Below are 13780 nucleotides of genomic sequence, written 5' to 3'. Positions count from 1 at the left end.
TCAGTGCAATGAAATGAAATACAAGGAACCCAGGGGGATATAATTACAAATATCATGCTGGTAGGTGTGAGGATAAAATTAATTAGTTGTGGGTATGCTTAAAGGCATTCCCACAGGCACTGCTCGGAGTCCCTTTAACATTTATCCATATCTTCCCAGCTGCAACTATTCAATTACATTCGCCGTTTATCAAAGTACAGAAATATGTCTGCTGGTTACATCCACTGTCCATGATGAGACAGTGTAGGGAAATTACCATCCAGTGGGTACACACAGTATATCTTTTAATGCACAGTAATTATAAAGCTTCAGTATAAGTTTAACCCAAGGTATAAAAATTCGTACCAGGAGCTTCTGTAGTGTGCTACATAAAGCAAACAACCTCAACACATTCTGTTGTGGAGAAAAACTTGCTGACTGCTGTAGCTCTGTGGAGAGTCACATGATCACATAGCCAGCAATTAGGAAACAAAAGGGAAAAGGGGCAGGATTTTTACATAAAAAAAGTTGATTTATTATATATTTTTGGAAAGTGCAAGTAAGAGCAGATTACTCGCCTAGAAATAGCTAGTGTCTGCAGGTTTTAAAGTACGAGCACATCAATATAGTAAGTATATTTTGTGTAGTGCAGACCTATATTAGTGAAGGAGGTGGCAGGCTTACTTTTTGAAGCTTAAAAGTGTAATGTTCCTGTCTTACAGGACAGGCACTGTGGCTATGCTGGCACACTATTCAACCATTCTAGTCTGGTTCCACAAGTAGTCAAATAGTCAGTGATATAGTGAAAACACAGGAAACCAAAAAATTGCAAAAAGTACATTTTCTTTTAATATTCCAAAAAAGTGCAGAATTTTGTATACAAAGACTTCAATCACGTAGAAAAGTGCATATAATTTGTAGAAAAAGGCAACAACATCGATTTGTTTCGGGTCAGCGACCCTTCTTCAGGCCTTTAAAGATACAGTGAACATCTACACAGTTATCAATACACAGTAGCATCTCATCTGGAAAATCACTAAGATAGGATAGATAGACCACCACATAGAGTATCAGGAAAGAAGCTGCATGGAAGCAGGACATCCAGACAGGGTGGTTGTCCTGCTTCCATGCGGCTTCTTTCCTGATCCTTTATGTGGTGGTCTATCCTGGCTTAGTGGTTGTCCAGATGAGATGCTAGTGTGTATTTAAAACTGAGCGGATGCTCGCTGTATGTTTAATGGCCTGAAGAAGGGGTCGCTGACCCGAAACAAATCGATGTTGCCTTTTTCTACAAATTATATGCACTTTTCTATGTGGTTGAAGTCTTTGTATACAAAATGCTGTACTTTTTTGGAATATTAAAAGAAAAAGTACTTTTTGCAATTTTTTGGTTTCCTGTGTTTTCACTATATCCCTGACTATTTGACTAGTTCATGAGGAGGTGTCTGTGGTGCACCTACAGGGATCTTTTTGCTGATTGTGTACTCTCCTAATACATAACTACTGGTTCCACAACTAGACAAATACAGATTCAGATATATGCAATTTATCACTGACCTATATGAATAAACGTTTGCCCTAATATGTGAATGTGCGCATTACTTTCTTTGTAATTCTTTGATTTTGTTTGCTTAAGGATGGAACAAAGTGACAAGTAAATTAAGGCACAGAGGAATTTGGCATCTAGTGAGCCAACACGGAAGCTAGGTATGGACACTAGAGGACACTCAGGCGAAGCAACAATTCAGGACCGTCTTGGTCGAGAATCTAGTGTTTGTTTCAGGTGCCTCCAAATGTCACATAAAGAGCAGCACGCTGGATGTATATACCAACACCCAACAGCATTGTTTTCTTTCAACATCCAGCCCACCAAAAGCTGCTCCATGGTTTGCTGCACTGTCCTCCCTCCTCCATAGAAACCAAAGGAGTCCCTCGGCTGTAGACGAGAACAGTGTCTGCACACCATTTGTACACTGTGCTGTCACCTGAGGGATCCAGCCCAATCCTGACAGAAGACACTCCTTAAAGAGGAACTCCAGTGAAAATAATGTAATAAAAAAAAAAAGTGCTTCATTTTTACAATAATTATGTATAAATGATTTAGTCTTTGTTTGCCCATAGTAAAATATTTTAAATCCCTCATTTATATTCTAACATTTATCACATGGTGACATTTTTACTGCTGGCAAGTGATGTAGCTGCTGCTTGTTGTTTTGGAGTTGGAAACAGCTGTCAACAGCCATTTCCCACAATGCAACAAGGTTCACAAACAGGAAACTGCCAAGAGTACGTACTCAGAATTTTTTGTGGGAGGGGTTTCACCACAATATCAGACATACAGCGCCCCCTGATGGTCTGTTTGTAAAAAGCAATAGATTTCTCATGTAAAAGGGGGTATCAGCTACTGATTGGGATAAAGTTCAATTCTTGGTCGGAGTTTCTCTTTAAGTGTGCGTCATTTTCTCTGCAAATCAATATTTAATAAACCTAATACACATTGTAATGGAAATTAGACAAATAGCTATATAGAATGCACATAGGTTTATCCCCTGATGACGGCAGCAGCCGAAACTAGTCGGGACAAGAGCGGGCAGCACGGAGCAGGGCTGAATACTGAGGGTCTCTAGTACCACTGAAAGTGGGAAGCGCTACATGCCCGGGGAGGGTCCTAAGTGGATTAGGGCCCTTTGAAAGTAAGTGTGTACCCCGTATTACCTGCACTGCCCTTTTTATCCAAAAATAAACGAACTTTATATTTTCCACTGAGAGCATTCCTGTCTGCTTTGTTTGCAATTTGAGTGCACACAGGTGGTGAAGTGGAAAAGACTTACATCAGAAGAAGAATATACCTGCGCTGTGGAACACTACTATATATAGAATGCACATGGCATTGTCCAGTGCGTTCTCTGAACTGGAACACACTGGAGATCATAAGTGATTCAGAAAACCTAATTTTTATTTATTAGAAACCATTACCTAGACTGGACCAAAGTGAGTGAAATAGTGGATGTGCGGGTGCAATCACTGGATACACACAAAGCAATGGTTCCAAACAGGCTGTATTCACATTAAAAGATGCTCTTACTGTAAGTGTGCATGTCACACAATCACGTATTCACTCATTTTTCAGCAATCCTCACTGTGTTTCATTATAATCTAGGTAAAAGCTGCAAATGTTTGCCACCTAAAAGATGTCAAATAAAAAAAAAAAAAAAGTTTGCCAGAGGACTTCTGATCTCAAACATTTTCCAGCTCAAGACCTACACCATATTAGGCCTACAGACTTATACAGCCATATGCAATTCACTTTTTCTCCTGAATTTTCTCCTAGGATGAAATTTTTCATCATCTATTTAGAATAACTTTTCAGCACACTGCAATTGAAAAAGTACCAAAAAGTATATCTCAAGTATTTTCTTGCTTGCTGGTGATTCAAAAAGCATTTTATTGACAAGTTTGAAAATATCACTAAGGCTTGATCCAAACTTGTCTGTTTTCTGCATCAGCTTTTCTGCCCGAGTTGTCTGACAATGCTGCATTGCTGTCAATTGTCTTTCTGCATGTGAAAAAAACGCATTCAAGTGTAAACAAGCCCATAGATGAACATTGGTTCTCAGTTTTCCTGTGCAGAAAATGCACAGGAAAACTGACGAGTGTGGACAGGCCCTTAGGAGAACACTCTAGAGAAAAAGTTAATTGCACTTGGGCCCTAGGGTCAGGTTTACTAAAAGTAACAAAAAACAAAAACAGTCACTGAACTCCATGATATTCAAATAAGTGCAGAAGTGGGGCACTTGTTTAATCACTTGCATCACTTTCATCACTATCCTGCCTAGGTGTGTCATTTTCTCCTCCTGCACCCTGTGTATGCTCTGCTGCTTCCTGAATGACTTTTTCTATACCACCATAGAGCTGCTCATGTTCAGATTTCCACTTCTGAAATGTAGCAGAGTCCAGATTTGCATGGTCGAGTATCTGATTCAGTGCTTCAAGCTCCTGTAGTTTTGCCTATAAGAAGAAACAGAAACAAATATAAAATTGACTGTATTGTAAAAAAAAAAAAAAAATCAAATACATGGGTAAAATGACACTGTCTTATGTTTTCCAGGTGTGGGAGTTCTCTCACTTCACTTAAGATTGTTACCAAACACACAACTATTTCCACGTTGATAGAAAAAAAAATTATAGAAAAGTGAAGATTTGCTAACATTCAGCTCGAACAAAAACACAGTAACACCTAGCCACATTTGGCAATTCAGTTTTCATTTGAAGATTTCCCACAGGATTCATGAATTTCTTTTTCAAAATTTTGACAACAAAAACTACTAAATCAATTCAATCGATCAATGCAGTATGTTGGATCTTTATTATATATGGAATGAAAAGCAAAATGAATTGTACAATTAAACACCAGAGACCGAATCTGACACAAAGTAAGACAAGGAGTAGTCACATGCAGCGTGTCAGAGTCTGGATCAGGTTACTGTAGTTATTTTTTCCCCGCCTCCACTGTCCGTGCACTCTGCAAAGGGACATGGGGAAGGAAGGGCAGCCACTAGACACCAGGAAACAGGGCTATGGGAAAGGGATCCACTAGACGCAATATAAAGTATATAAAGTACAATATTTACAAGTATTTAACTTCTCATGAGCAAGAACTTAATCCTATAGTATTTTTCTTCAAGAAAGTGATTCAGTAAGCAAATCATAGCTTTATGTCCCTGACAAGGCAAGCATACATCCAGAACTGCTGGTTTACATCACACCTATAGCCTATTCATTTTGGAGCCACATAACTTTCAGACAACCATTTCAGGAAGTTTAAGTTGTAGCATTAATTTCTCTTGGGTTTCAGATGCAGAACACAAAATGGAAGGTTAAAATTATTTTCTAACTTAGCCTAATTTAGGCAACTTTATACAAAAGAAGTAACCAGACTCTTTTCAGAAATAATTCCTAACTGGAGTGTAACATTTCACACAGCCAGGATGCCAGATCATAAAACGTATTCTCCGCAGAAATAGTCAAATGCTGTCCCCTTCTACAGCGCGTGTACAGCAGTCTCCAATTCCCCCAGCAAGCCATCCACTTTGCAAATCGCTTTAGCTGAGAGCATGCTTTTCCCACTTACCCTGCCCGCGGAGTAACGTCACTCACATGTTTCTCCATTGGCCCACCGTCCACCAGTACAAGAACAGAACATTAGACCAAGAACCATCCTTTTATCATGTAATGAATCGAGGTTAGAGAAATATGGAGGCTGCTGTATTTCCTTTTAAACAATGCACATTGCCTAACTGTCCTGCTTACCCTCTGCCACTAATACCTTTAGCCACAGACCCTGAACAAGCATGGAGATCAGTTGTTTTTTACTCAAGTCTGACTGGATTAGCTGCATGCTTGTTACAGGTGTGTGATTCAGACACTACTGACCAGAAAAATGAGCAGGACTGCCAGGCAACTGGTATTGTTTAAAAGGAAATAAACATCCTCCATCAGTCTCTGACCTCAGGTTCCTCTTAAGGGGCCAGAGACAGCAGGTTTGCAATTGGTTAAAGTAAATCTGTGAGAAACAACAAATGCAAAAGTTAGATACTTACCTCAGTTGAGGGAAGACTCTGGCGGATCCAAAGGCTTTTGCAATCCTTCTCCACCCCCCAACAGTTGCTCGCCAGCAATAGTGGGCCGCACCTGTGCAATAGCATAGAGCCACTCATGCATGGAGGAAAAACGCGTGCAGCCCTAAGGAGCCATTAGCCACAAACCCTCTGATGAAGGACTTTTGTCCGAAACGGCACTGTCAGAGAAATATGGACTGTACTTATGTGGTCACCCCATTATGAATGTCTGGCAGATTCTGTCATTACTGCTTATCAAGCTGTATGCTGTTTTGTTCTTCTGATGTAATGCACTTTATGCTCTATGCTGTATTGCTTGTATGCAACTGATATGTGACTCCTGCTGGGTGACTACTGTTTATCCCATTGTCTATTTGTATTTTGATACTACTACTTTTTATGTACATAGCTTTTTGAATGTTTTTGCAACTTACTTATGGTGTGCAGGTTCATTCTTTTATATGGATTATTTAGGGCCTTGAGCCCGGTTTACAGACCATGCACCCGTGATAGAATCATACTGTGATTGTATGTTTATGGGTGTGCAAGCCTTCCTTAATTAGAAGAAATTACATTTTGGAAAAAGTTGCAAATCACAATCAATTGCATTGTGGGGAAAAAGCTCTTACACTGCATGGCTGTAAGAGATGTAGTCTATTTTCACACAGGCAATCTGCGGTGCATCAAACAATACAAGCAAATGCAACTATACTGTAATGGAATGCTCACATCGGCGCATTAGCAATGCAGCTGAATCTGTTGGAATAACGTAAGGCATGCTGCACTGTGCCGGACAATGTGTGCATTTACAATTGCAACAAAACATTTTTTTCATGAACTGTATAATTCGCTGTTACGCGTGATGCGACTTTTGCCCTCTGTTGCAATACTGTTTTTAAAGGATACCCGAAGTGACATATGACATGATGAGATAGACATGTGTATGTACAGTGCCTAGCACACAAATAACAATGCTGTGTTCCTTTTTTTCTTTCTCTGTCTGAAAGAGTTACATATCAGGTATGTAAGTGGCTGACTCAGTCCTGACTCAGACAGGAAGTGACTACAGTGTGGCCCTCACTGATAAGAAATTCCAACTATAAAACACTTTCCTAGCAGAAAATGGCTTCTGAGAGCAAGAAAGAGATAAAAAGGGGAATTTCTTATCAGTGAGGGTCACATTGTAGTCACTTCCTGTCTGAGTCAGGACTGAGTCAGCCACTTACATACCTGATATTTAAAAGACACAGAAAGAAAAAAAGGAACACAGCATAGTTATGTGTGTGCTAGGCACTGTACATACACGTCTATCTCATCATGTCACATATCACTTCGGGTATCCTTTAAAGCCTAGGTTCTCAACGTGTGGTACGCGTACTCCAGGGGGTACTTCTGATGGTTCCAGGAGGTACTCAGGCTTGATATACTTAACCAAGAAAACAAATTTAGGGTTTTAGAAAATTATAACTCTTATTTAAACAACGCCGAATTAGTATTTCAGCTAATTAAAAGCAATAGTAAATGCATGGAAATTGTTTAGAACCAATTATCATATACTACAATTAAATATATATTTGTCAAGGGGTACTTGTGATAATGTTTACTATGCTAGAGGGGTACTTGGTGAATACAGAGTTTTAAAAGGGGTACATACCAATAAAATGTTGAGAAACCGTGCTTTAAAGGATATGCAACGTTTCAGTATGAAACTAGCCTTAAAGGGGTTCTTTCGCGAAAAAAGTAGGCAGTTAAAAAAATGTGACAGATGACAGGTTTTGAGCCAGTCCATCTTTTTAAGGGGTTGATTCTCAGGGCTTTCTTTGTTTTCAACAGCATTTCCTGAACAACAGTTTAACTGCCAAAATAGCAAGATACCAGCCGGCCTCCCTAATCACTTGCACACTATTATGTCAGTTAGATTTTGCAACTGTTGTTCAGGAAATGCTGTTGAAAACAAAGAAAGCCCTGAGAATTCCCCTTAAAAAGATGGACTGGCCCAAAACCTGTCATCTGTCACATTTTTTAACTGCCTACTTTTTTCGCGAAAGAACCCCTTTAAAGTTACCTACGGTAAATAAATACATAATGTTCTGAAACCAGATAAGAATACCAGTACATACTCACCTTCAATGTGCTTTGCAGAACACGGAGGGTGTGAGCCTTGTGATTTATCTCTGGATTTTTATTACGTCGAGCAAAGGATTTACGATATTCATCACGAGTCATTGCAGTCTTCTTTCCGATGAGCGACACTCCTCCTTGCTTCAGACAGCTCATCATTGCTTCAAGATCATCACGTCCTGAAATGACAGTGAAGTTTCTGCATCAGCCACTAGAGGTGGTCAATGAGCTGATAAAAATTCTGGTTTGGATGAAAATTTGATGCAGTTCCAAACTGTGAAAGTCAAATGCCCCTTCTACCTATTCTGGCCCAATTCTAAGGTGCATAGAATTTGTAACAAATCAGAAGCCATTGCATTTCATGTGACATGCAAGACCGTGAACTCCTCCTAACCCTGTCAGCAGAAATTTGGAGTATTAGTGTGTCCCAAATTCGAACACCACAAACAAGCAAGCTGAACAGAAAGTAAAATATAGTTCTGTTTCCTTAAAAGTAAATAGTAGACAAAACACTTTTATCTGGCAGAGAACCCTCTGCTGATAACATTTTAGTGCCCAAAGTTCAAAGAGTCATTGCTTTTTGTTTTGTTTTGCAGCTGAATGAAACAGCTTTTACACCAGACTGTTATGACTGCTCTTTAGAATTTTGTCTTATAAATGCAGCACTTCAACTGAAAATAGAAATATGAGGCTGTTTTATGTTACTATTCTTCTGTTTACCATTAGTAAAACAGACACAATTAGCTCATAATTAGATTTTCAGTTCTGGTTTGCTATACTTACTGAAAACAGATCACTGATCAATGCAATATGGTACACAGTTTAAACAAATACTTTCATGTATATGTAATCTTGATTACACAGCAAACAGGATCAACAATCTTCATAACACACCTTCAGCCGGGACAGTGCTAGAGCTTGGAATGCGTATACCTTCGGCACCCTTTTCCTTCGTGGAAACTGGACTAGTTGCAGTTGTGGTCTTTGTGGGCGATAGTACCACCAGTTTTTTGGCCTGAAACATTTATATAGAGTTATGGCAAGTATGGTAAGCAAACTAAGCCGAAAGAATGTACAGAGAATGACAGATTTTAATTGGGACTTCCACAAAATATATCCTGCGTATTCAGAGAAAGAAACCAGAGCCCTCCACACCAATGAACTTCTGTTTCCTGAAGCAACCTTGCATATAGCAGACCTTTGACCCTTTTCAGCATATATTTTCCCAGCAGAAACGAACTGACAGAACAAGAGTAAACAATCATACTTTATAAGCAATGCCTACAATACAAATCCATCACAATCAGATAAAAGTACAAGTTCAACTTTTACATTAGTAACATGAAGAAAGTGTACAGCACATTGCTGGTGCGTAAACACACACACACACACACACACACACACACACACACACACACACACACACACACACACACACACACACACACACACACACACACACACACACACACACACACACACACACTTACTGTTGCCTGCAGGGATTGGAACTTGATCCCTTGGATCACAGTTTGGGGTAAGTTCTTTACAAAAAGCATCACTAGCCCACCGGCTAGTGACACACTTTCTTGTTATGGAGGGGGGAGGAGTGTCGATGGCATGGTGTACCACAGAACTGCTTGGAGCAGACGGGGGCGCCAGTCAGATCGCTTGCCGATGCATCAGGGGAGGCTGGCGTATACACGCTATATTCTCTACAGTGGTGGTAATGACCTGCAGGCTCAGCCAAAAACCATCTAGCGTGTGTACAAGGCTTCTCTAAATGTACACAGGCTTGATGGTTTTTGGACGAATTAGCAAATCAGAGCCACCTCTGACAAGACTCTAGCATGTGTACAGCAGTGTATGCTCCCTCTTAATGCACCGACAAGAGGTCAAACCGACAGATCGTCTCAGCCGAGAGCATGTTAAGGGCTTTTTTGGAAGAGAAGTGGCTTCTTTGCTGCCCTTCTTGACACCAGGCCATCTTCCAAAAGTCTTTGCCTCACTGTGCATGCATATGCGCTCAAACCTGCCTGCTGCCATTCCTGAGCAACCTCTTCACTGGTTGCACTCCGATCCCGCAGCTGAATCCTCTTTAGGAGACGATCCTGGCGCTTGCTGGACTTTCTTGGACACCCTGAAGCCTTCTTAACAAGAATTGAACCTCTTTCCTTGAAGTTCTTGATGATCCTATAAATTGTTGATTTAGGTGCAATCTTAGTAGCCACAATATCCTTGCCTGTGAAGCCACTTTTAACCAACGCAATGATGGCAGCATTTGTTTCTTTGCTGGTCACCATGGTTAACAATGGAAGATCAATATTTTCAATCATCACCCTCTTTTTAACAGGTCAAGTCTGCCATTCTAACCCAATTAGCCTGACATAATGATCTCCAGCCTTGTGCTCGTCAACATTCTCACCTGAGTTAACAAGATGATTGCTGAAATGATCTGAGCAGGTCCTTTAATTACAGCAATGAAATGCAGTGGAAAGTTTTTTGGGGATTCAGTTAATTTTCATGGCAAAGAAGGACTATGCAATTCCTCTGAACACTCTTCATAACTTTCTGGAGTATTTGCAAATTGCAAACTTAAGCACCAACTTTTCTAATTTCCAATATTTTTTTGACAGTCTGAAAACTATTGGCCAGGACTGTAGAAGAGAGATCAAGAAACGATTGTTATTCGTCATGAAAAAAAGACAGCCGCAACTGCCATTATCTATAACCACACCCACTAAAAATGTGGTAGGCAAAATGTTTTTTTTTTCAATATAGATCTACCTATGCACAGAGGGAGATACTGGTTGCTTGGCAGTTAAAAACAGATGTTATTTCCCACAATTCAAAAAGGTTCACACAGTGTCCTGACATCACACTGTGGGAGGGGTTTCACCACAATATCAGTCATACAGACCCCCTGATGATCTATTTGAGAAAACGTAAAGATTTCTCATATGAAAAGGGGCATCAGCTACTGAATGGGATGAAATTCAGTCCTTGGTTACAGTTCCTCTTTAAGAGTGGCATTACTAGTGATTACAGATATTGCACGTTTGGCTTCACCAGCATATAAAAAGACTGTAGATCCCAGCTCCCTAAAACCAAGCTGTGAAAGGTGAGTACCAACCTCTGTTACTATGTGAAACATTTGGTTAGTACTTCTTATTTTATGGAAAAACCTAATACCTAACTATGTTAAACGACTTATGTTTCCAAGCATTCACCAAAACCCATTTTTAGAAAAATAGATGGTAAAGCAAATTAAAACTTACCGTATCTTGAGCTTTGTACTGGTCATCATCCTCTGCCTCAGTTTCACTGTAGCAATCTAAAGATAATGACAATACATATGTATATCAAACAGTAACGGAGTTCATTTGAAAACCATTTTAGTTTATGGTATTCATATTTGAATTCACAATTTTGATTATAATTCTTTCCACTACTGATAATTGGTGTTCCCAAAAGAAACTTGTTATAACAGAAATATAGTGCCTGCTATTAATTTTTTTGACTTGCGCACTTAGGCTAAGTGAGTCACTAATTTAATAATGGAGACATACAATGAGCAGGAATACTAGGAAACAACCTCTTGAAAATAAAAAAGTAAGCAGTAACAGTTAAGGCGCGTACACACGCCTAATTCCTGCAAACGACGGGTCGTCAGACCCGCCTGCGGGGCGGCCGTTCTGCTGACCGTTTGCCTGTGTGTACAGTCTGTTGGCAGGCTGAGAAGGTTGGTTTTGACCGCGGACCAGTCAAAACCAGACTTCAAGCAGAACGGCCACCCCGCAGGCGGGTCTGACGACCAGTCGTTTGCAGGAATCAGGCGTGCCTGTACAGGGTTGCTGTTATTACACACAAAAAAAAGAAAAAAAAAAACGTAACATGAAGTCAACAGTTCAAAAACATTTGTAGTGGTCTCTTGAAAAATGTCATAAGCAATGCTGAAATTAGCAGTATCCCTTGAAAGTATCACCACAATGTATGGTTATATGGTGACCCTTAAGGCTACTTTTACTGTGAGAGCTGCATTGCTTTTGCTGTAAAAACAGGAGCGCAACCCAAGGGGGGGAATAAATCGCATTGCGCATTATACGAGCATTGTGACGCGTACAATGAAGCATACAGTCAATGAATACAGTCACAGTGAACTGATAATAGGGATATTGGAACAGCATAATTTCCACCTGCCGATAAAGTACAAAATGTTCTGCTCCCTTATTGAATGGTGTGTATATACTATTTTTGTCATACGCTAATGGAATTATGGGAAAAAAGCCGATAACCTTTGACCTTATACCGATAATATTATAGCTGATAGTGTTGTGACCAAAGGACAGCTATAAAACGTTATCCCCTAGCATCTGAATAATTAAAATAGGTATTATAGATTCTGGTGCCAACGTGTGCAATCCAGCTGTGTAAAACATATTTTTCAGCATCTTGGGTTACTTTTGACACTGGATAGTCAACTATTTCCCTGACAAAATTCCCTGTATACACTATGGCTGGGACAGCTAAATCTGGAGTACAAAGCCTGAATGCCCAACACTAAATATTCTGGAATAGATGGAGATCAGACTCCTTTCCAGTGGTGAGGAAAATGAAAGGAGAGTATCTGTAAATCTTAAGAAAAGAGAAGGATGGTTGAGCGATAGCTAAAAAGAACAATGTATTCCAGAGTAATTTATTTTTGGACCAAAGGCACAATAATGTGACACCTGCAAAACTCAACAAAGCTTCTGATTAAAAGGGTTCTCCTATATCTTCAGTGCTTAAAATTCTCCTGTTTCCCCCCTATTGATTGTTGCCTTTTTTTACTGAGCTATATTCAAAAAGGTAATTATGTAGAGAAATTCACCAGAGATAAAAAAAAAAACAAAAAAAAACACACACACACACACACACACACACACACACACACAAATGTGTGGGCAATCAAAAAAGAATCCTTCCGATTTGTTCCAATCAGAGAATTTGGGTCAGACAACACGGACCCTATAGGGGTACACTTGTATGTAAACTAGAGATATTCAGGGTTTAACTAGATAAATTCTTGACTACCGCACCACATTTTGCTTCTGTGAAAGAAATTACATTCTTTCTCCGGTCTATATCACAATGCATAAAGCTTTTGCCCAGACAAACCCATCAACTTCAGCATCTACTATTGTCTTACATACCTTCTTCTTTTGCGGGAGTGGGGACTGATTGTGCTTTGTATTTCTGTAATATTTTAACCAGACAGGTCACCCACCTACGAAACAAGAAGAATCTTGCAGTTATATAATAAAAATAATTCAAATGTAAAATTTGGCACCATGAACCATCAAATAAACTCTCATTCACCAGAAGTGAAGGAAGTAAAATATGTACATGCACTTTGATTAACCCTAACCCTACCAAGTGGGAGCTGACTTGACCTCACACAGTATTTTGCAGGCACAGTATGAATTTCATATCTTTTGGAGCTGGTATTTTAGGAGTTTGTTATTTTCCCTGTAGTAGTTCTGAAAGATTTTTCATCACAGGTATTGAGTTTTGTGTTATTTAATGCAGCTTGTTCCCTTTTTGGATCTAAATAAAATTGAAAGAAACAAGTGAAATTTTAAAATATTTAAAGGGTACCTGAAATGATATGTGACATGATGAGGTAAACTTGTATGTGCATGTTTTTTTTTTCTCACTGTAAGGGTTAAGAATCCAGGGCACTAAATGACACTTTTTCCAGAGTCAGACTGCAGTCCAATTGCATATCTGTCACCAATAATTAATTAGAACTAATAAAACGTCTGTGTAGCAGCACAGTCTGGACAAAAAAAACTATATGTATATGCTAAATGCATCAGGCAGAAAAGCAGAATTGCAAGTACTGTTACAGCTCATTAGATGTGAAGGCTTTTCACGTTTCATGAACCAAGAAACATTGTACCAAGTACCACAACACTAAATTACACAATGGAAACAGTGCAATCCTATGTAACAAAATAACTGGCTTAGTGTTAAAACCATTGAAATAATGGGGTGGTGTGCCAATAGGCTGCAGTGCATAA

General features: G+C 39.5%; 1 protein-coding gene across 3 annotated transcripts in view; it reads right to left on the bottom strand.

The window, feature by feature from the left end:
- Nucleotides 1-1374: 1374 nt before the first annotated feature.
- The window catches only part of CNKSR1 (connector enhancer of kinase suppressor of Ras 1), a 90386-nt gene continuing 77980 nt past the window's right edge, over nt 1375-13780 (bottom strand). For all 3 annotated transcript variants that reach the window (XM_068269212.1, XM_068269211.1, XM_068269213.1), the window contains exons 17-21: nt 12911-12984; nt 10997-11052; nt 8613-8733; nt 7722-7897; nt 1375-3987 (exon numbers count right to left, since the gene is read on the bottom strand). In XM_068269212.1, the coding sequence (XP_068125313.1) occupies nt 3778-3987; nt 7722-7897; nt 8613-8733; nt 10997-11052; nt 12911-12984 (637 nt within the window). In that variant the 3' untranslated portion in view covers nt 1375-3777. The remainder of the gene's footprint in view (nt 3988-7721; nt 7898-8612; nt 8734-10996; nt 11053-12910; nt 12985-13780) is intronic.

The sequence above is a fragment of the Hyperolius riggenbachi genome, chromosome 2, assembly GCF_040937935.1.
Source record: "Hyperolius riggenbachi isolate aHypRig1 chromosome 2, aHypRig1.pri, whole genome shotgun sequence".
In the NCBI taxonomy this organism is placed as follows: domain Eukaryota; kingdom Metazoa; phylum Chordata; class Amphibia; order Anura; family Hyperoliidae; genus Hyperolius; species Hyperolius riggenbachi.
This window is presented reverse-complemented; position numbering and strand designations above follow the sequence as displayed.